Below are 24,023 nucleotides of genomic sequence, written 5' to 3' on the forward strand. Positions count from 1 at the left end.
CCCTGACCTCCATCCACTAGATGCCAGTAGCACCTCCTTCCCAGGTGTGCAACCAAAAACGTCTCCAGACATTGCCACATCTACTCTGGGGGCAGAGGGGCAACGTCACCCACCACCACCAGTTGAGAACCACTAGAGTAACAAACATTATGTTCAATTCTAGTGCCTTGTAAAACTGGTCACTTGTTTACTTTGAGTTCTCGATGATTTAAGCAAAGGACAGAGAGGTAGAAGGAAGACAGTGTTTCTTCACCTTTTTTTCAGTTGACCCTTTAAACTCTGTCACAGGGATGCAGTGTGGCATGCAGAGCACTGGCTTTTAGGCATCAGGTCTTTTTACCATGTACCATTTATACAGTCTTGCCGGAGTCTTTAATTTTTCTGGGCCCTGGTTTTTATTATCTATAAAATATAAATACTAATGCCTACTTCTTAAGTTGAGGATTAAACTGGATGTTGAAAAGGAAGCTCCAGGTACAGTGTCTGTCATATAGTAGGTGTCTTATTCTGTTTTAGTCTGTAACAGAATACCACAGACCAGGGAGTCTATAAAAAACCAATTTATTTCTCACTGTTCTGGAGGCTGGGAAGTCTAAGATCAAGGCAGCAGCAGGTTCAGTGTTTGGTGAGAGGCTGCTTTCTGGTTCGTAGATGTTACCTTCCCACTGTGTCCTCACACGGTGGGCGGGACTAGCTAGCCTTCTGAGACCTCTGTTATAAGGGCACTAATTCCATTCATGAGGCTTCACCCTCATGATCTAATTACCTCCAAAACACCCAGCTTCTAATACCATGGGTTAGGATTTCAACAAATGAATTTTGGAAGGACACAGTTATTCATACCACAGCAGCAGGCATTCAATAAATGATGGCTATTATTCTTAGAGGGCGTAAGAAGGTATTCCACAAATTCTAAGCAAACCGGAATTTTTTCAAAGTTAGCAATAACAGTTGCTGCTGATACCTAAAATAGTAATGAAACAGTTACTTTCCATGGAATTACAATTTATTTCATAAACCTATATTGAGTTACTACCATAGACTAGGTACTATGCTAAACACAGAGAATAAAAAAATTAAGTCATAATCCCTACCATTAAATATCTAATATGTAGATTTGGCCACATAAATAGGTCAAATCATGTTCACCAAAATAGCACCATGATTTACTGAAACAACTCAACATGAAATGGTCTGTGGGTTGTAACATTCATCTTAGTGTATATAAAAAGATTCCACTCTATTATTTTTCAACTATTTCTCCTTTTCCAATAAATACTATTTTTATTAAAGTTTTATGATCCTTTGATTTAGCCACTGTTGTGCTCCATAACCTCCTCTCCTCCCGTTTAGAACACATTTCAGCTATTCCAGAGTATAAGTTCCTGATAAAAGGAAAAGGGATCCTTGTTGTATGTGACAATTTCATTACAGAAATTTTGAAGGATACATAACAGTATACAGAATAATAAATAATATTCATATTCCCACCACTAGAAATAACTATATAGATATTTTAATATCTGTCCTGTTAGTCTTTTTTGTGCCTGTGTATAATTTTTACGTAGTTAATTATACCGTAGATTTTTTCCAATTAAGATACATCCAGAATATATTACCATGTCTTTAAGTTTTCTTCAGAGATAGGTTCTTAACAGCCAAAGAATATTGTGTTGGATGGATGTCATTAAGTGTTCATTATTGTTGGACATTTTAGGTTATGTTCTTCCAGAAGCAATCCCTGAGCCAAGGGATTCATTAAGGAAATGCTCCCAGGTGAAACAGTAAGGGAAGGGGAAAAGTGGGAATTAGAAAGGGAAGAAACCAAGCAAGAAGTATCAGGCAGAGTCCCACGTTCAGAGCTCACGGGGAGCTCTGGAGAGTCAGTGAACAACCAGACCAGTAGTCAATGGCTGTTAGTCCTCAAGAAGGGAATGGTGTTTGTGAACTCTCAACCACTTAAGGCCAACTAAGAAAGTGGCCTTCAACTCCCTCTAGTAATTGTCTGAGGTAACAGGTATAAACCGTTAGCAACAAAGCACATAGAAACTAGGGGATAAGTGCACAAAGCTGGCAAAAGGTCACCCACAGTGTCCCCTCCATGGGAGATTTAATTTGCAATTATAATTGCTGTTGCTATTATTTATTGCAAAGAATATTGCAATGCTTTTGCTACTGAAAATAATAGTAAACATTTTTGGACCGGAATCTTTTTTATTATTACATTAGGATTGATTGATAGAAGGGGTATTAGTGTTCCAATAGGTAGATACATTATTAAGATGATTTATGCATACTAGGGATTGCCTTTAAGAAAGATTTTTAAAAAATCAATTTACACTTCTAGCACTTGATACTCATTTTTTTATTGGCAAGAATCCAGAGAGTGTTAGTTTCTCGTCTCTGAATTGAGGGCCCATAGGCATATGAGAGTTATTCTAAAGGATCAGAGAAATCATGTTCATGGCCCAGTTTTGAGTATAGATTGATAAATAATATCTCAAAATATGATTTTTTAAAATGTATCTAGATACTGATAAAAAGAATTTGCATTTTATTAACATGTTTAAGAATTCATGGTTGTATTTTATTATGTATTTTTACAAATACTAAAAACATACATGTGTAATATTTTTTATGTCTAAAAAAGGTACTTCCGTGTCTCTTATTGAAGAGAGAAATTAAAAAGGTACTTCCTTGTTTCTAAAGATTGAGAACCATTGGTCAATATCACTGTAATGTCTTGGGTCACCTCTTGGTTGTTGGATTAGGAAATCAGCCATTTGGACCATTACATCTTAATGACATGTCAAAAAGAAAAGTCTGTAGGACTTGATACGTAAGTAAACCAGATTTAATGATCTGTCAGCAGACTGAAAAACATATCTCAGCACTATTATAGGTTTTCTGGGACACACTTACCTGCCTTCATTCCCACAGTAATGTACCCCTCAGTTCTCTTACAGAGACAGCAAAATGCACTAGCATTTTCTTAATCTATTTCTGAGTCTTAAATAGTCTAAGGAAGTTACAAAGATACAGACAGGGCTTCATCAAGGTAGCAGTGTTTGACTGTTTTCTTAGCTTGATTCTTGAGACTTTCTAAATAGTTGCTGAAATACAAATCAGAGTATTTCAGGTCTTGAACATTGAAGAAGACTAGAAGAAGAGAGCCAGCATTTACTGAACACTTGCTCTGAGCCAGGTATTAGGCTGGTTACTGTGTCTTTCTGTTTGCACCTATTGAATTCCCATGGCCACCCTTGAGATACGATTTCTGATATGGCAGAGGACAAAGCTAAGATGGATAAAGATTGTGACTTGCCTTGGATCTCTTGGTTAATGGGTAGTAGGATTGGAGTTTGAACCTTAGGTGTATTTTCCCGGAAACTTAGAGGAAAATAGAATAAATATCCTATAATCTTGAATTTTAAAAGACAGACTGCTAGCAAAACTCTAATCCCCTCCTTCCCTCTAGCCTTTTCCCATCAACCCAAGGAGATTTCAGAACGTATAATATGTGGATAAAAGGTACTTGACATCAGAGTGTACTTCACAATAAAATATGTGTCTTTTTGTTGTAGGAACCATTTGGATGTTGCTGCCATACTTTTCAGTGGCTGAAAAGTTATTTCCTAAACATTTTTAGGTTCCTTTTTGGCCAAATTATTTCGCGTCATAGAACGAGCATACACTTTGAAGGCAGACAAAAATTTAAGAAAAAATTCAGATGTCTCTTTCTCCAGTAACCTGAAAGAACACATTTTAAAACTATCAAGCTGCTGTCTCCTTGATACGTTGGCATTTCCCGTTTGTTCTCTACATTTTAAAGACGCTGAGTCATTTTGATAATAGTACACTTCCCAAGGATAACCAAGATGCACTTTAGTTTGCTTGTTCACCTGACTTGGTATCATAAGAAAATGTGGTAGGGCGCGGTGGCTCAAGCCTGTAATCCCAGCACTTTGGGAGGCCGAGACGGGCGGATCACGAGGTCAGGAGATCGAGACCATCCTGGCTAACATGGTGACACCCCGTCTCTACTAAAAAATACAAAAAACTAGCCGGGCGAGGTGGCGGGCGCCTGTAGTCCCAGCTACTCGGGAGGCTGAGGCAGGAGAATGGCGTAAACCCGGGAGGCGGAGCTTGCAGTGAGCTGAGATCCAGCCACTGCACTCCAGCCTGGGCGACAGAGCAAGACTCCGTCTCAAAAAAAAAAAAAAAAAATGTGGCAGATGTTTGGAAAATGGACATTATTTCAGTATTGCTTATACAGGTTTGAGAGACAGAGACCGTATGTGAGGCTTAACCCCGATTACTTGTACATTAACAATTACTGTCAACTTACAGAGACAGCCTTCATCTCCAAGGGTCACCTCCTGAAGAGTCTCTAGAATGCCTCTTGCCAAACACCCTTAAGAGTGTTGGCAAAGTACTGTTGAGAAACATTTGGTCCAAATGCTGGACAGCACGATTCTACTTAAGGCCATTCAGAAGTCTCAGTTTGGCAGCCCCAAACCTTTCCTGTACATTTTTATTTATTCATTTATTTATTTTTGAGACAGAGTCTCACTCTGTCCCCTGGGCCAGAGTGCAGTGGCACCATCTCAGCTCACTGCAGCCTCTGCCTCCCGGGTTCAAGAGATTCACATGCCTCAGCCTCCCAAATAGCTGGCATTACAGGCATGTGCTGCCACACCTGGCTGATTTTTGTATTTCTAGTAGAGACAGGGTTATGCCATGTTAGCCAGGCTGGTTTCAAACTCCTGGCCTCAAGCACGCTGCTCACCTCGGCCTTCCAAAGTGCTGGGATTACAGACGTGAGCCACTGTGCCCGGCCTGTACATTTATTTCTCCGGGAAGCTGTGACAGGAAAAGCTGTTGAGGGATGTCATGATTCGGACACAACATGCCTGCTGTTTTTCTCTACCTGCTCTAGCCCATGTAGATTAATAAGCGGTCTTAGGTTCCAAGAACCAGGATCCTAGCAACACAAGGCTAGAAGGATAGCAAGACTTTCCCAGGGCCTGAGAAGGTGTCAGCTGTCACTGAGGGGCAGGGAGGGGAGAGGCTGAGATAAATGCGGGGACTCTCCTTGCTGGGCTGTGTGTCAGTTGTTTATCGCTGGCATCTGCACTGTTAGGATTCCATTTTTAGGCTGGGCTTGATTCAGGAGACTCTCTGCTGTCACACGAGGGCAATCCACTTTGATTCTGCCAGCCCAGCTTTTAATGCTCAGCAGACTCCTTTTTCTCGTCATGATCCAGCGAGCCTCCCTCCATCTAGATGGCCATGGGAGGCAAACCGATTCAGTGTCAGCAGCTGGTCTTTCATAATTTGATTTTCCAGTGATGTGTGAGCCGTCAGTGTAAAACAGTGTCAGCAGTCTGGCTTTCATAATTTGAATTTCAGTATTTGGATATAGTCCAGAGAGTGGTGCAAATGGACTTTGGATTTTCCTTATCACTGTTGCTCAGCATTTCCACAGTTAATTTAGAGTTTATTAGATAAGGGTGCTCAGTGCTACTGTTTCTCACTAAAAGGAACCAGAGCTCCCTAGAGAAGTGGCTGATTCCATCTGGAACAGAAGATACATAAAATGAGCCTAAACCTCTAGTCAAACTGGAAAGCAAGGAGGCTAACAAGACTTTAGGGTTGTATCAGAAGGTTTAAGAACCAGTGTGAAGAGGCTCGTTTTGAGCATCAATAAGAATAATATTTGCAGTGGATCAAGACCCTTAAAGTCTATTGAAAAACATGAGTTTATGTGATACAGAAAACAAAACAAAACCCTCTGGTCAATCAACCTATTTTGAATTATTTTGAAAACTGTTAGATATGGGAAATGAATGAAGAATTTATCCTGCCCTTGTAACACAAAATAAACCTCAGGGCAACCAAGTAGTTGATTATGGAAAACTTCTTTTTATATAAATATTCTAATTAATAAGTAAGGAAGGAAAGTTAGAATTGTAACAGCATCCACGTTTGGTAACTTTTAATAAAACAGTGCACTTAGGTGGTCATCATGAGCAGCTGCTAACACCATAAAAAGAGACAGTCAGCTACTGTCTACTGATTTCACCACCCTCGACAGCACCTCTACAAAATATGCTTGCAAAAAGAGAAAATTGACTTGAATCTGATCAGTCCCTGCGGTTGGGGTCAGCAGGCTTTTCACGTAGAGGGCCACATGATAACTGTTTTTGGCTTTGCAGGCTATACCGTCTCTGTTGCAGCCAGGCACCTCTGCTCAGCTCCCTATCATAGCACAAATGCACCCATAGACAAAACAAAAAGTGTGGCCAGATCTGGCCCATGGGCCGTAGCTTGCAGACCCCTGCTCTAGCTCTAACGGTTTACAGGAGGGACAGAAGACAGAGGAACTTGTTGAACAGCATCACATTAATGCAGTTAGTAAAATCTACCCTGGGGAAACTCTACAGGGCAAATAACCTGGTTTCTTCAACACAAAAATTCCAAGGGAAAAAAAAAATGAAGCAACTAGGAGATGAAAACCAAAACAAAACAAAGGCAGGAGATGTAACCAGTTGCAATGTACGGAGCTCACTTAGATCCTAATTCAAATATACTATAAGAAAAAGAAGACGGCCGGGCGCGGTGGCTCAAGCCTGTAATCCCAGCACTTTGGGAGGCCGAGGCGGGCGGATCACGAGGTCAGGAGATCGAGACCATTCTGGCTAACACGGTGAAACCCCGTCTCTACTAAAAAAATACAAAAAACTAGCCGGGCGGGGTGGCGGGCGCCTGTAGTCCCAGCTACTCGGGAGGCTGAGGCAGGAGAATGGCGTAAACCCGGGAGGCAGAGTTTGCAGTGAGCTGAGATCCGGCCACTGCACTCCAGCCTGGGCGACAGAGCGAGACTCCTTCTCAAAAAAAAAAAAGAAGACAATTAGAAAAAACATGAACCTGGACTAGATATTTAACGTGTTAAGGAGTTATTTTGTGGTGTGATAATGATGTTATGGATATATGGATATATATGTTATATATATTTGAAATCCTTAGGCTTAGACTATATGTTGAAATTATTTTGAATTATATGATGCCTACAGTTAACTTCAAAATCATCTTTGATTTGAGTAGAAATAAACCAAGGCATGAGTTGATAATTCCTTTTTCTGTATGTTGAATATGGGCGGAGTATTAAATATTTGCATGTATTTGATAACTCCCATGATATAATGTTTTTAAAAATACACATTTTATAAAACATGATCACTTTAATTAAACCTTTTATAGACAGTGAGAGGGGATGGAGAACTTTTCCTTCATTAGACGCTTCTGTGTCCTCCCAAAATAGGTGTGCACCCTCCAGCTATGAATGGACCCAGAAGAGTCTTTCCAGTGGTTTTTCCTACCAAACTGTCTGCCTACAACTTATTTATTTTGCTACATAGAGCAGACTAGTGTTACATTATTTATCGTTTGTTCATGTACTATATGTAAACTATTTTAGTTCATAAAAAGGAGAATTTGTTAGGTCGAAAATGAGCTTCATGTTTTGTGACTGTCTATCCTGGTCTCCACTGTTCAGTTGTTCAGCACCGGTTCCAGGCTAAGGGGTCTGGTCACAGGTGCTCAAGCAGCCTGGAGAGGTGATGGCAGTGGCGGCTGTGGTGGGGTGTGAAGCAGCAGGGAGCAGCGGGAGCGAGGCACGCTGGGAAGTGGGTGCCCAGCCCATAAGGGGTAGCGGCTGTGCAGAACATTTGCAGTAGGGGGTGAGGGCCCAGTAGTACCAGAACTTTCATTCCTTTTCATTTTTCCTGAGAATAACCCTAATCTAGACTTGTGACGTTTTTGACTTTTAGTTGCTAAAATTATTTTTAGAACACTCTGTATTGCACAGCAAACACTTCTGGATTAGTCCCACAGCTCAACCTCTGATTTTGTGTCTACCAATGAATGGTAAGGCCCTAAGCTGACCCTGTGGGCACCAGGATTCTAAAGTCCCTGCTTTCCGTGAGTTTCCAGTCTACTTGGGAGGAAAGAAAACACACTTGGAAAACAACCAAAATGAGGCATGCAAATGGGAAATGCTATAGGAATTCAAAGAAGGGAATAAAGAACCCCATCTTTAACAATCAGGAAAAGTATCACACACACCGTGGAAGGAGTTGGGTAGAAGTGTGACGGTTGCTAGGTGGGGGCTAAGGGAGAGAAGCAGAGGTGCAGGCTTGGGTAAGCAAGCTCTATCAACAGAAACTATGACTCTTGAAAAAGAGAAGATTTGGTAGATTTTTGGAGACTAGTGCCCCTCCCCACCAGTGGATAATTTTTCTGAACAATGAATTGAAAACAGGTAGTGAACTGTTGAAAAGTACAGCACTGAAATTCAGCAGAGAGTTTGAGGATTTGAGCTGCATATTTGAGCATCACCTGTGTAGAAGAGAGGGTGGACGCCATTGGGTCTATAGAGAGTGGGTTCCTCTAATGTCTGCAATTGGCACGTGGTCTGTTTATAAATGTTAGGGATATATTTTGAGTCTGGCATTTGCAAAACTACCATCCTATTATTTACTACATTAAATCACGGTTAAAGCTCAAAGCAGTACCCAACTGTTTCATAAACATTCCCCATACTGGAAAGGAGAAAGGTTTGAAGTAAGAGAAACTAGAAGAACATAGGGAAGGAGATACCTGACATTTGGAAGGATATGCCTGTGGCGATGGCTCTGTTGGTGGGCTTATGATCTTCCCTCCAATGATGGCCTAGAGACTTACTTTTACTGTTGTGAAAACAATATTCAAGCAAACGATAATCTTCCATTTTGTTGCTATGCAGTACATTTGGGCAGCACTCATTTCTCTCTGATTTGAAAGTTTAAAAGTGTAATTTCTCTTAAAAAGGAAAATAAACAGGAGGTTTCTATGTACTTTCCATTATGGCATCTGCTTATTCCAGAGATCAAGCATTTCAAAGCTTGAGAACTCCAACTTACTTCATGTAAGTGACTGTCTATTTGGACATGAGTGTGTTTCATTGTTAGGAATTATGCAGGCCTAAAGTAATTTATAGATCAGCACCCCCTCTCCCGGCTACTGAACTTTGGAGAAAAATGAAAGCTTGTTCTTAGACACGTACATAAGCCAGGTGAGTTTAGACGAGTGAGCATTTGGCCGAGGAGAAGTTGTGCTCAGCACATCAATCAAAAATAGCTCTGATTCCAAGTTCTGCATAGCTCTAACACTGTCCCAGTGCACTTTTATGAAATTGTACATAGACAGCTCTCAAAAACTTCCGAAGTCCAAGAAACCCAGAAAAACACCCATAACAGCTTTCTTCCATGTCATAGTAAAACTGTTCTTTTAGCAAAAATTTATAACCAAGCAGAAGTCTTCTAAATAAGTTAGCTATTTATTTGGGAGACTGTCCTTGAGACTTTAAGACATTGGAGCTGTTAGATTTCTCATTGTCACTGATCCTTTCACCCTGTTTTTACAATGTTCTCTCTCGATAGATAGATAGATAGATAGATAGATAGATAGATAGATAGATAGATATGTGTATATATATAGGAAATATATATCTGTAGTATTTGAGATATATATATATAGTAAATGTATATCTATATATATAGAACAGATATATATATATGTGTATATATATCTGTAGTATTTGAGTCTATCAACTTTAAGCTACCAGAGCCAAAACCAGTTTAATGTTCATGTCTTGTGAATCCAAATTCTGATATTTATTCAAATATTCACTAATCTAGGAGGATTTCTTTGGGGAGGCTTCAGGAATACAGATTATAGCGGGCTGAATGTAGACACCAGAATAGACTATAATGCAAGAGTCAACAATTGAGATGGATGAAGTTGGTCACTGGATTTGGCCATTTGTAACAAAGATTATACACAATGTTTTATACTTGTGATGACTTTGTGCTATATTAAATTTTAAAGGGGATATTTATTGCCCAAAAGAAAGAAAAGGCAAGAGGGAAGAAGGAAGGGGAGAACACAATTTCTAGTTTTTAGATGAAATGAATAAAGCTTCCGTGGTCATGATTTGGATGCTCTCCAAAGTCCAATAGGCTCCAGGAAACTCAAGGGATTGTCGTGGCATTAGAGCCAGTCCTAGGTGCCAAAGTCAAAATAGGCCATGCCGGCCAGTTGAGCCCAAGCGGGAGCAGCGTATGTAGGTCACTTACATGTTTTGAATTTAGACAGGCTGAGTTTTTACAATTGTTGTACAATTAAGCTCTGGAGAAACACGGCACATTCTAAATCTTTAGAAAAGCGCTTGTTTCACAACACATAAGAAACTTGCAACGTCAAGTGGAATGATGGCCTCAGTGGTTCACGGTGGGGCCGTCTGTGTCGGGGAGCCGGGCAGGGAGTTCTGTGTGAACCCACAGTCCTTACTCTACGTAGTCATGGCTCTTCCCTCAGAGAGTGTCTTGAGCTGACCGTGAGGATTAGAATTAAACACAAGCATTTTCTTAGCCACACTCCATAAACACTATTTTGATGCAGTGAGAAATTAATTAATAAAAATAGAAAGTATTTACGAGCCATGGGATCAGTCTCACAAGAGTTTATTGAACATCTCCTACTCCCTAGGGTGGGATGCACAGAAAGTGCATGGAAAGGAAGGCAAGGAGACACCAAATACGGGGCCAGTTCTGCCTAACACTGTGGTTGTGCCCGTGCCTTCCCCCAGAGCACACAGAGACACGATTTCCCCCTCCCTCCAGGTCACCTGTCTCTTAGAAGGCTCCCCGCTGTTTTATTCTCTGCAGTCACCCCCAACCTCCCACACGTAACAACAGAGAGGGACACATTGACTCCACGGGAGACTTGTGCTCAGCAGGAGCTCGGGCCTCTCAGGGAAGAACTGAATTAGCAACATCACGAATGCTGCTTTTGTTTTACCAGCTGCCACTGTTAAGTTCTTACTTAATGAAAGTATTTGCTTTTCCATAAATACATGTAAATTTCCTACCTCTTACTTGTCATAGCCAGAGAAAGCTTTGTGAGTGGTAATTAAGGAGGGAAGCTTCTTTAAAACAAATGACTGTAGTTGAGAACATCCATGTAAGCAACACCATCCTCAAAATTGATGAACTTACCAATTGTCCTACCCTATTGTAACTTTAAAGCAGTCGCTTAAGTTTATTTTAATTAATCATTCTTTAATTTTAAAAGCAGTGTGCTTATGGTAAACGAATCAAGCACATGTGGTTATAAGATAATCATAGCAAGCCGAGGGATTCACTCCCGTGTTTGAAATCTTCCAGGGGTTTCTTGTGATCCTTGGAATGAAATCCCAGTGCCTTTCCAGGCTCTACAGGACCTTCCCAGATCTGAACTCTCCTTCAGCTTCACCCACCTGTCTCCCTTCTTTACTCCACGACCTTGACTTCACATCCACACTGGCCTCTAATACACCAAGTTTATTCCCATTTCAGGGCCTCAGCCCTGCTCTCCCTCTGCCCAGCGTACTGTTTACCCATCAGAGTGTGGCTGGCTCCTTCCCCCATTCAGGTCTCATCACCCACGTTCCTACCATAGAGGTGGCGTCCTGACCACCCTATCTAATGACCACCTCCCGACCCCTCCAGCCCTTCATCCACTCACGTCCCTGTATTTTATATTGTGCTTTTTATCCTTTTCTGAAAATGCTTTATTGCTTGCTGGCTTATTTTCTGTCTCCCTTCTAGATTGTAAGCTCGGTGAGGGTGGGAGTCTTGTCCATTTAGTTACGTCATATGCCTAGCACTTAGAAAAGGGCCCAACACACAGTGGACCCTCAGTAAATATTGGTTTAATTGGATGAAGGGCACTTACGAGAATTAAATAATGATTAGACCAAGCATGGTGACTCACTCCTTTAATCCCAGCACTGTGGGAGGCCGGATCACTTGAGGCAAGATATTCGAGACCAGCCTGGCAAACATGGTGAAACCTCGTCTCTACTAAAAAAAAAAAAAAAAAAAAAAAAAAATTGCCAGGCGAGTTGGCGCACACTTGTAATCCCAGATACTCAGGAAGCTGAGACGTGAGAATCACTTGAACCCTGGAGGCGGAGGTTGCAGTGAGCCAAGACTGCACCACTGTACTCCAGCCCGGGCAACAGAGTGAGACTGTCTCAAAAAAAATAAAAATAAAATAACCAAGAATTAAATACTGATTAGTATAGGACCAAGAGATGGAAGTTTGCTTCCTTTCCTTCTCCACCTCCCCAGGGTGTGTTTTGAAAACTGATTTAATTACACTGTTCTGTCTTAAATGTATTCACGTGGCATTCAATTATGCTGAGTACAGTCAAGCATACCTAGGTGAGTACAAAATGGTCTCCTAGGCCAAGTACAGTGGCTCATGCCTGTAATCCCAGCACTTTGAGAGGCTGAGGCAGGCAGATCACTTGAGGTCAGGAGTTTGAGACCAGCCTGGCCAGCATGGTGAAATCTCATCTGTACTAAAAATACAAAAATTAGCCAGTCATGGTGGTTCACGCCTGTAATTCCAGCTACTCAGGGGGCTGAGGCACGAGAATTGCTTGAACCCGGGAGGCGGAGGTTGCAGTGAGCCGAGATGGCACCGCTGCACTCCAGCCTGGGCAAAAGAACGAGTCTCCATCTGGAAAAAAAAGAAAAAAAAAAAAAAAAAACAGAAACAAAAAAGTAGTAAAGTACCCATTTAAATATAATTTAAATTTTTTTTAACTTACTTTTTCAGGTCGTCCTTGGCGGAAGGAACCATGAACTGGCATCTCCCCCTCTTCCTCTTGGCCTCTGTGATGCTGCCCTCCATCTGCTCCCACTTCAACCCTCTGTCTCTCGAGGAACTAGGCTCCAACACGGGGATCCAGGTTTTCAATCAGATTGTCAAGTCGAGGCCTCATGACAACATCGTGATCTCTCCCCATGGGATTGCATCAGTCCTGGGGATGCTTCAGCTGGGGGCAGACGGCAGGACCAAGAAGCAGCTTGCCATGGTGATGAGATACAGCGTAAATGGTGCGTGTGCACGATTGCTCACTGGCGGGGCCTTTGCCTGAGTCTTGTGACCAGATGGTTTATGGCTTGGTTTTTGCTCACAGCCCCAAGAAGCAGAGCAGCCAGAAGAGGTTTTGCTGGTGCCACTTAGGGCTTGGGGTCAGTCTTTTCTAAAGAACTAATAGTGTGGTGCTGGCAGTTAGGAGAACTAGACTCTGGTCCCTTTTCTGTACTTTTGGAGCTTGGGGTCTGTCACTAGGTCTCCCTTTCCAAGGCTCCAGTCCTCATCGCTGCAGGGGACACTTCCTGGCTCACCACCTCCATGGTGCCCAGGGCTGAGTTGCACTGTGGTTGTAGGTGTGCTTGTAAAGCATGTGAGAGGAGCTGGGAAGGGGTGGCTGTGGGGGGCCCAGGGGTCTTGTGGTGGTGGAGCCATCCTGGGTCCTGATTGTGGCGGTGGCCACACAAATCTACACAGACCCCCCTCCCCAAGCCTACAACAGGAGTATATGGAAAATGAGTGAAGTCTGAATGCACCCTGTGGACTGACCTGATGGAAATTTCCTGATGCAACGACAGTACCATTGGGAAGACTGGGTGAAAGGCACGTGGGACTTCCCTGCATATTGTTTTGCCATTTCCTATAAATCTATAATTATTTCAAAATATAAAGCTAAGCAAAGACTTGGAACCAACCCACCTGCCCGTCAATGATAGATGGGATAAAGAAAATATGGCACATATACACTGTGGAATACTATGCAGCCATAAAAAAGAGTGAGTTCATGTCCTTTGCAGGGACATGGATGAAGGTGGAAACCATCATTCTCAGCAAAGTAACACAAGAACAGAAAACCAAACACCGCATGTTCTCATTCATAAGTGGGAGTTGACCAATGAGAACACATGAACACAGGGAGGGGAACATCACGCACCGGGGCCTGTCGAGGGATGGGGGGCAAGGGGAGGGAAAGCATTAGAACAAAAACCTAATGCATGCGGGGCTTAAAACCTAGATGACAGGTTGATGGGTGCAGCAGAGCACCATGGCACATGTATACCTGTGTAACAAACCTGCACATTCTGCACATGTATGCCAGAGCTTAAAGAAAAAAGATAGATAGATAGATAGATAGATAGATAGATAGATAGATAGATAGATAGATAGATATGTAGCGAGAGAGAGAGCTAAAAAATTGTTTTAAAGTAAGACCCAATGAAAAAGGTTTAGTTTGATTTAACGAAAAACCTTTCTTAAATGACCCGTTTAACTGCACGAGCTTCATCCTCTGGCACTGTTTGCTTCAGCTGAGGGGTCTTACCCAGAGGCGTGTCCTGCCTGCTGTCTCCCTGACTGCAGCACACAGTGGAGCAGGACTGGATCCCCCGCTCTTCCGGGCCACCAACACCCTCTGCGACCTTGCAAAAGTCACATTCACATCTAGGTCTGCTTACTTCATTGGAAACAAGGGAGTCTTCCTACCCGTGTTCTTCCACCCAGGCTGGCCCGAAAGTTCTGAGAATCTTGACTGCACTGGCATCGTCAGCTGGAGAGTAAGATCAGGGAGGTGGCGATTTGTGTCCTTCAGTGCCTCCCTCTGCACACACCTCCGACTCTGCTCAGCGTGGCCTCCAGGGCTGGCAGCACCAAATGCCTAATCTCACCACTCTGTTGATGCACTTCACACTTCTGCATGAGTTTGCAGTTTGTTCACCTGTTGGAAGCATAGAAGGACTAAATACTTGGAACACACTGTTCTGCCCCTTGCTTGGAAGTTCGGAAAACTCTTGATGATTTATAACTTTGTGGCGAATCGCTGCTAAAATTTATGGCCTTTCCTAGTGTGATCCAGGCCGTGTCAGCCGAGACAATTCCAAAATAGCAACTGGACTTTTGTTGTTTGTTTTAATGCTGAGCCACACGATGTTAAGCCATTATTTCTGAAGTTCTAACAATATTGGCCTGTTGGCCATCCACCAGTGCCTCACCCCTACTCCAAAAGGGCCAGGAGCTGGCAGTTGGCCTTGGAAGTGTCTTTCAGCCTCTAAAGCCTGCCGTTTTCTTGCTTGTAGAATGGGCCTGCACCGTAGAACAATTGTAAGGTGTTGGTCATGAGTGTCTAAGAGAGGGCCATGCACTTTGTAAAGCCCTACACGCGCCCCTCTTTGTGGGCCCTGAGAAGACTGCCCCACCCTGTGTAAGGGGTCTGAAGAGCATGTACATTCAGAGTGACAAATCGGCTCTTTAGGGGACCATCAAGGTGACTCTGGCAGGATGTTTTAGGACAGTGTCATTTTGAAGAGACCCCAAGCGATGAAGAAGGATCTGTAATTTGAGCTCTCTGTAGAAACACATTGCATCCTTATAACTTATTGGCCTCTTTTTCACCCTCTCAAACTAAATGGAGCATGTATGAATGGCTCATGTAAAATAAAGCTTATATTGCCATAAAATTAATCTCCTTACTCTTTGAGCTTGATACCGAGTAAAAACCACATTGTTCTGGATGGTGGCACATGGTAATTTTTTATAGTCTTTCTAACGCTTATTTTACTCATTTTTTTTCCAAAATAGAAAAAACGAAATTACATTGTTAAATCTTTGGCAAGAAAGGAAGTAGCGCTTAATAATGTTAGACAAGAAAGAGAGAAAGAATTAGGAAGTTCGCTTTGATTTATTCCCCCTTGGCTATAGAACTGAGGACTGTACCAGCGTTCATACTGATCTGGTGCCCAGAAAGGCTACCATGAGAATGAGATCTGCATTGGGAAGGTGGCGAGAACACCTGGAATATCCCTGTTTTGATGCAGAAGCACAATTGATTTTTGAGAGCTTCAGTGGTTAGACTTTAACCCCATTCTCTCCTTTTCTTAAGAAATAGGCCCCTGAGAGGACAGAGACTTAGTTTCTTGCTACTCATAGCTATCCTGTTTGTACTGTTCTTTTATTTTTATTTTTGAGACAAGGTCTTACTTAGTCACCCAGGGTGCATGCAGGGGCGCGATCATGGCTTACTGCAGCCTTGACTTCCTGGGCTCCAGTGATCTTTCCACCTCAGCCTCCTCAAGTAGTTGGTATCACAGGTGTGCTACCATGTCCAGTTAATTTTGTATTTTTGGTAGAGACAGGGTTTTGTTATATTACCCAGGTTGGTCTTAAACTCCTGAGCTCAAGCAATCCATCCACCTCAGCCTCTTAAATTGCTGGGATTACAGGTGTGAGCCACTGCATCTGGCCTGTACTGTTCTTTCTTGCTGCAATATAAAAGATTTTTAAAACTTTTCTAGATTCTTATGGAAATACTGCTGTATTTTCTGGTTTCTCTTTTAGGAGTTGGTAAAATATTAAAGAAGATCAACAAGGCCATCGTCTCCAAGAAGAATAAAGACATTGTGACGGTGGCTAACGCCGTGTTTGTTAAGAATGCTTCTGAAATCGAAGTGCCTTTTATTACAAGGAACAAAGATGTGTTCCAGTGTGAGGTCCGGAATGTGAACTTTGAGGATCCAGCCTCTGCCTGTGATTCCATCAATGCATGGGTTAAAAACGAAACCAGGGGTGAGTGGCCACCACATGTCATATGATTGCATAGTTTGTGAATGAAAGCATGAGTTAGACTCCAGGGTTCAAAGTGGTGTCTGCAAGTCCAATCCAATGGCCTGTCGGTTGAGAAACTCCTGGACCCAGGGAAGCTCTGTTCGGTCTCCCACCTTCCCCTTCAATCTGCCATCGCTCACTGTGCTTCTGGGAGGTTTTTCTCCTGTAGTTTGGGCAACAGAACAGAATCCAGCCCCTCCACTGTCTCCTCTCCTTGCCATGTCTGGTCTCCAGCGTCCTTGCCCACAGGCTCTTGTCAATTTGGAAGGTTTTCTTGCTCATTCCTTCCTGTTTTTGCATCTGCCTCTCCCTTTTCCTGGAATGTCCTCCTCATCCTTCCAGATTGATTGATCCCTTTGCCTTCCAGGCCTCTTGCTTCTGCCATTGCCAAAGACATGGCTACCCTGTTGTCCGTTAATGATTGGCACACGATTACAACTTTTACACACCCCTTCATTACAGCCCTTTCCACGTCTCAAAATGATTACGCATTTGTAGGTGTCTCTTCTCCCATTAAATAAAGTACAGTCTAATGTTGGTGTTTTAAAACTTAATTTGTAGGCCAGGCACAGTGGCTTATGCCAGTAATCCCAGCACTTTGTGAGGCCGAGGTGGGTGGATCACCTGAGGTCAGGAGTTCGAGACCAGCCCGGCCAACATGGTTTATCCCATTTCTACTAAAAATACAACAATAAGCCAGACGTGGTAGCGGGCACCTGTAATCCCAGCTACTTGGGAGGCTGAGGCAGGAGAATCACTTGAACCGAGGAGGCAGAGATTGCAATGAGCTGAGATTGCACCCCTGCACTCCAGCCTAGGCGACAGAATGAGACTCTGTCTAAAACAACAACAACAAAAACAAACAAACAAAAACCTTAATTTGTAACCTGGAGGTCCAGATGGAGACATGCAGGAGGAGCTGTAGGTCTGAAACAACAGGAGAATGTAAAGCCTGGGAGTACAGACTTGGGACCCTTTTTCCATTTTTTTTTTTTTTTTTGGAGACAGGGTCTCGCTCTATCTCTTATGCCAGAGCGCAATGATGCAATCATAGCTCACTGCAGCCTCAACCTCCTGGGCTCAAGTAATCCTCCCACCTCAGCCTTTCCCGTAGCTGTAACTACAGGTGTGCACCACCATGCCTGGCTAATTTTTTTTTATTTTTTGAAGAGATAGGGTGTCACTGTGTTGCCCATGCTGGTCTCGAACTCTTGGGTTCAAGCAGTCCTCTAGCCTCAGCCTCCCAGAGTGCTGGGATTACAGGCATGAGCCCCCGTGCCTGGCCACAGAGCCTTTTTTCATAGAAGAGAGAGAGTCTATAGGGAGAAGAAGCCCAAAGACGAAACCTAGGGAAACTGTGGCCTTTCAGGGTGTGTTTCTTAAAGTGTGGTTACTGGTGTCCCTGCAGCAGAATTAGCTGGGCTGTGTGTTGAGAAGGCAGATCCCTGGAGCCCAGCCCACTGCATTGGAATCTCCGAGGGAGTGGCTGGCAACTCCCAGGCTGCCTCTGCCTCCCATCACCATTCTTACACACCCAATGTTGGAGACCCATTAGCTGAACTAGTGAAGGGGTGGACAAAGAAGGCTCAGGGAGGGTGGAGGAGACCTGGGTAAATTCGTGGCATCCCTTCTTAATGGGGCCTGGACCATGCAATCGAGGTGCCCTTCCTAAAACCATAAACCATCAGGAGGCCAGCTCATATGAGGGTGTTCAGTGGAGTTTCCAGGTGTCTGGCATCTGTAGGCTTGTGAAGAGTGGTCGGAAGCAGACACCCTCAGGACTGGTTCTTGGTCCCGACTCTGTGGCTGGAGCTGTGTGACTGTGACATGTCATTTTGTCCTCTTAGCCACTGCCTGATCTGTAGAATGGTAACATTAAGCCACATTAGTTAGACCATGTGACAGTCTTCAGAGCACCTGGAGAAAACCCCCACATGTGCTGGGAAGAAGCATGGAGACTCCTGCAGTGCTTTGCAGCCCTGTCAGCCCTAACTCCCCTGTTTGTAACAAATATTTTTAATACTCTCTTTACTATTCTGAAATGAAATTCATACATCATATTACCCTATGCACACACACACATTTTTAAAAATTTGAGACAGTGCCAAACTGTAATACAAAGGAAAACAAAAGAAATGTATATATGTAGTTCAATAGGTAAACCCTTGGGTACAACTACACTCAAATACAAAATAAAGTAGTCAGAGTCTCAGAATAATTGTGAATTGACAGCTATAAAAGCAGACAGAGACAGGCATGTTGTACTGGTGACTCATAAACATGAACTTTGTTGCTATTGCTGATGCAGTTTTTTCTGTAACGGTGCAAGACTCTTGATAAATTTCCGAACAAAACAAAGCACAAGCTCTGCTTGATTTGCATGGGAGTCACATTCCTGGCAAATTCAGCATACATGAAAAGGATGCAAAAAAAAAAAAAAAAAAAAAAAAACCACCCTGTGTTTACACACGAAAAAGAACAAGGTTCTGGGCTCGGATAATTATAAGTAGGTGTCCTACCAATGCAGAGATCCGGTGGGGTATTTAAAAGCCATGGGAGAAGCAGCACAATTCTTCACTGGATGGGACTCTTTTGAACATTGCAGGACAGATAGCATTTCTGGCCACTGGCCACTGTCCACTCAATTAAAAACATCCCTGCCGATTTCCAAACTGCCTTTACCTGGGAGTGAACTGCCCCCACTGAAAGGTACATGACCACATGGTAGAGCTCGGAAGCGACTTGGAGCTCAACTGTCTGTGTCCAGAAGACTGCTGGGTCTGTCTCATGGAAATGATAGTTCCTTCCCTACAGAGAGTGGGAGAGCCCAACACACAGGCCTTTTGCAGTACATTAGGGATGGGTCTGGCCTGTTGGCCTCTGCAGCCTCAGCGTCTCATCCTTGTACTCTATGTTGCAGCCACACGTGCCTCTTCCCAGTCCCCTTACTCACCATCCTGTCTCCTGTTGGAGAACCCCACACATACAGTCCTGCTGCCTACAGTGCTTTCTCTCCCTCTTCCCTGGTTAAGGTTGACTCGTTTCTCTACCATCCCACGAGTGGCAGGCATGAACATTTAAAGCACACATTCTGAATTTGAATCTCAGTTCTGCCACATACTACCTGTATAACCTTGGGCAAGTTATTTAACCTTCCTGTGCATCAGCATTCTCATCTGTAAAATGAAGAGATGTAATAGTGATACCTATTAGAATAATTCTAACAATATTAAGGCTGCTGTGATGACATGAATAATACATATAAAGCATTTAGCAAAGGGCCCTGCACTTAGTAAATGTTCAACCAGTGTGAGCTATTTTTATAGCCGTTATCTGAAGTCCCATCCATCTCAGACCTCGCCGACTAGGTCAGGTCACCCTCTTCTTATCCCTCCATAGCCTTGAGTAATTCCACTTTAAGGTATGTATTAAAATTGCAGCTGCATACTTTTCCAAGTTATTTTATGTCAGCCTGCACCTCTCTCCAATTCATAGCTTTTGAGGCCAGATTTTCTTCTCGGTTTCTTATTTAAGAGAGTACCAGGCACGTGGTAGGTAGGTAGGTATCCAAGGACAGACAGATGGATGGATGGATGGATGGATGGATGGATGGATGGATGGATGGATGAATGGATGGATGGATGATAGATGTCTATCTGTGGCAGTTACTGATGGCAGGTTTCCATGTGCCTCTTTGCCTCCAAACTATGCATTTTCTTTTTATTTCTTCATGTCCCCATATTGTATCTTAGTCCTCCCAGGGGCAATTGGAGGCATTATTTGTCTCTGTAAAAAGGGGCTAAGAACATTTCTTCAGACACTTTTTGAGCACTGCCTGTATGCTCAGTGTAGTGCTAGGAGTAAGCAAAAAGTGAACGGCAGAGTCTCGTTCAGGTCTCAGTGTAGTTGGGGGAGACAGACACATTAAAATTGGCTAGAATAAAATGCTGCAGGTGTCATGGTGGGGCCAGGCACTGGGCTTTACAGAAATCGAGAGCAGAGGCATCTCTTAGGAGGTGACGAGGATGATCAGACAAGATTTAGAAGTCCAGGGGACCATTGAGCTATGTGTTAAGGGCAAGTAGGAATTGAACTTGGTAATGTTCCCAGCAGAGGCAAGAAACAACATTCACTATTGGGAAGTCAATTACGAGCTTGCTAGTGGGATGTCATAAAGTTCTAACTTCGTTCCCACAGGACAGAGTGTGTTTGCAGCCAGCCTTGTGCTGAGTTGAATGATGGCTGTTTATGGCTTAGGTATTTTCCTTCCTTGTCCTGACTTAAGGCAGCATTGGTGCCCCCTTGTGGAAGTAGTGAGTGGTAATGAAACTGTCTTAGCAGCGCACTGTGGGAAACGTCAGTGTTTATTTACCATGACTTATGTAAACACTTGTTTATTGTACATCAGAATCCTCTTGAGTTTCATTTAAAAGGACTTAATGCTCTCACCCCTGAATTAGATATTCTCGCTTCTTCAAAAGCTGTTGGTTTTACTCTCACCATGTAAAGTAATATAACTTGCATTTAAAGTATGCATTTATACACATACACACACACACATATATATTTGAGCTAATAATGCAGTGAACTAAGTTTTAATAGCTTTGGGCATTAGTGATCCCTATTTAAAAACACACACACATACAGACCCATACTTACACAACTGAACCTTCAAAGACCTCAGAATAATTGTGAAGCTACCTGTATAATAACTGTACAATAAAAGGAAGCTAACTGGAAGAGTAAACCTTCAGCCACAGGTAGCATTTTGGAAGACTCTTTCAGCCACGGGTAGCATTTTGGAAGCATCCTGAAATGATAAGAGTTGTGTTCACTCCTTCACTTCTGATACAAGTAAAATGGACCATTCCCAACGTCTTGTAAAGAGCATTTTCCTTTAAAAATAGGAGTTCTAGGACAGGCCTTATTTTTTCCTATCTTTTTAAAGATATACTTTATTTTATTTTGTGTTTTTTTAGAGACAGGGTCTCATTCTGTCACCCAGGCTGGAGTACAGTGGTGCAATCATAACTCAACACAGCCTCGAACTCCTGGGCTCAGGCGACCCTCCCACCTCAGCCTCACAAGTAGCTGGGATTACAGGTGCATGCCACCATACCCAGCTGGCTAATATGTTTTTAATTTTTATTTTTTGTAGAGATGGGATCTAGTTCTGTTTCCCAGGCTGGTCTCAAACTCCTAACCTCAAGTGATCCTCCCTCCTTGGCCTCCCAAACTGCTGGGATTATAGGCATAAACCACTGTGCCTGGGCTTTATTTTATTTTTCATTGACCTGTAACAATTGTACATATATGGTGTACAGTGGTAATGCTTTGATACATGTATACAATGTGTAATGATGAAATTAGAGTAATTAACATTTCAATTACCTCAAACATTTCTCATTTCTTTCTGGTGAGAACATTCAAAATCCTCTCTTCTATTGCCTGTAATATTAGCACCTTGCTTCATGTCTGATCCATAAACAAAGACACTGATTTTTTGTTTCCATTCTTCTTTAAGCAGTTATGAGGCCTTGTAATATCCAGAGATTCCAAAATAATGTTTGATGTTTCCAAAATCTTAAGAGAAATGAAGCATTCACCCTTAATAACATACAGGCTGAAGTGTTTATTTTTGACTGGGATTGAATTAAACCAAGTGGAGCAAAACAGAACAAAATTGCTTATCTTGTACTGACCAGAAACCCTTACTACCATTTATTGGCCAAAAAAAGAAACAATTCATTATTAAATATAGCTTATTTGTATGAGTAAGATTTTTTTAAAAGGATGGACTTGCAGGGAATTGATAATAAAAGAATTCCTTGATGAAAAGTTTCATAACCCCTAGCTAGGGATTTCTAAAGTCTTTTCTGTTTCTCTTTTAACTTCTTTTTAACTTTAATATTTAGTGGGGGAGGAGGAACCTAGAAAGTACAAAAGGGTAGTTTTAGAAGATTCTCTTTAACATTCCTTAAAAATCCTTTGATTTTTCATTCTACTTGATGACAGCTGCCATTTGCCCTCAAGCTGGCCACCAGTCCTGAGGTTATTTTTCCCTTGTTTGTTCTTTGACTTCACAGATATGATTGACAATCTGCTGTCCCCAGATCTTATTGATGGTGTGCTCACCAGACTGGTCCTCGTCAATGCGGTGTATTTCAAGGGTCTGTGGAAATCACGGTTCCAACCTGAGAACACAAAGAAACGCACTTTCGTGGCAGCCGACGGGAAATCCTATCAAGTGCCAATGCTGGCCCAGCTCTCCGTGTTCCGGTGTGGTGAGTTCATGCTCGGCGAGGCCTGTTCTAGGATACGCTGGCAGCAGAAAGGCCCTTGAGTGCTTTAACTTAATTCAAGAGCAAATCTAACTTTTCATCTTTTAAAAAAGTGGGAAACAGAGCAGGGTGCTGAGAGGCAGGATTTTTATAAAGCTCACGTAAATCTGTGTTATGTACAAAGGTTACTATGCATAGCATAATATGTATAATGTATGCATATGTTATATACAAAAAGTATTAATGCATGGCATGTGTAGGCTTTTTGGTTGAAAACTTAAAAGGACAATTCATGAAATAAGTATAAGTGAGCGGTAAACATATGAAGGCATCAGCAACTCATTAGCAGTCTTACATTACCAAATTAAAAATTGGATTTCTTTTTTACTTAGCAGATTGGCAAAAATTAGAAAGATTGATAAAATCCCTTGGTGGCTTTGGTGGGGAGGAAGCAGGACCCTTGGGCACTGTTTGTGGCAGGGATCTGTGGTCTGAGGACTTCCTCGGGGTCCTGGCTCCGGCAGTCCCACTCCAGGGAATCTATACTCTGAACATAAGCACACATTGACAAATAAATATAAGCCAAATACAAATATACAGTGGAACATATATGTGATCATGAGACTTAGATTTATATAAGTGGAAGGATTATGCAATATATGGTTGATTTCAGAAAACGAGATATAGAACAGCAGATGTCAATCTCACTTATGTAAAATTCTTTCTTTATATTCACATATCTATAGAGATAGGTCTCAGAGGATGTTCAGTAAAAAATGTTAATGGTAGGATTTCAGAAAAATTGTTTCTGAATTTGAAAAAAAAAGTTGTTTGAGATAGAGTCTCACTGTGTCACCCAGCTAGACTATGGTGGCACAAACATGGCTCACCACAGCCTTGACCTCTTGGACTCAAGCAGTCCTCCCACCTGAGCCTCTCATGTAGCTGGCACCACAGGCATGCACCACCACGGCCAGCTACTTTGTTTACTTTTTGTACAAATGGGGTTTTGCCGTGTTGCCCGGGCTAGTCTTGAACTCCTGGGCCTAAGTGATCCACCTGCCTTTGCCTCTCAAACTGCTGGGATTACAGGCATGAGCCACCGCGCCAGGCTCAAATGAACTTCTAAAATCACTTTGCTTGGCATATGAGCAGGTGGCCATGCTAGCGTTTCAA

At 42.6% G+C, this 24,023-nt stretch overlaps 1 protein-coding gene across 5 annotated transcripts in view; it reads left to right on the forward strand.

Moving 5' to 3' along the window:
• Positions 1-24,023, forward strand: part of SERPINE2 (serpin family E member 2) — a 65,719-nt gene that overhangs the window by 26,042 nt on the left and 15,654 nt on the right. For all 5 annotated transcript variants that reach the window (XM_030916206.1, XM_030916204.1, XM_030916203.1 and 2 more), the window contains 3 exons: positions 12,709-12,989; positions 16,300-16,527; positions 22,653-22,850. In XM_030916206.1, coding sequence (XP_030772066.1) covers positions 12,731-12,989; positions 16,300-16,527; positions 22,653-22,850 — 685 coding nt within the window. In that variant the 5' untranslated portion in view covers positions 12,709-12,730. The remainder of the gene's footprint in view (positions 1-12,708; positions 12,990-16,299; positions 16,528-22,652; positions 22,851-24,023) is intronic.

The sequence above is a fragment of the Rhinopithecus roxellana genome, chromosome 14 (genome assembly GCF_007565055.1).
Source record: "Rhinopithecus roxellana isolate Shanxi Qingling chromosome 14, ASM756505v1, whole genome shotgun sequence".
Taxonomy (NCBI): Eukaryota; Metazoa; Chordata; class Mammalia; order Primates; family Cercopithecidae; genus Rhinopithecus; species Rhinopithecus roxellana.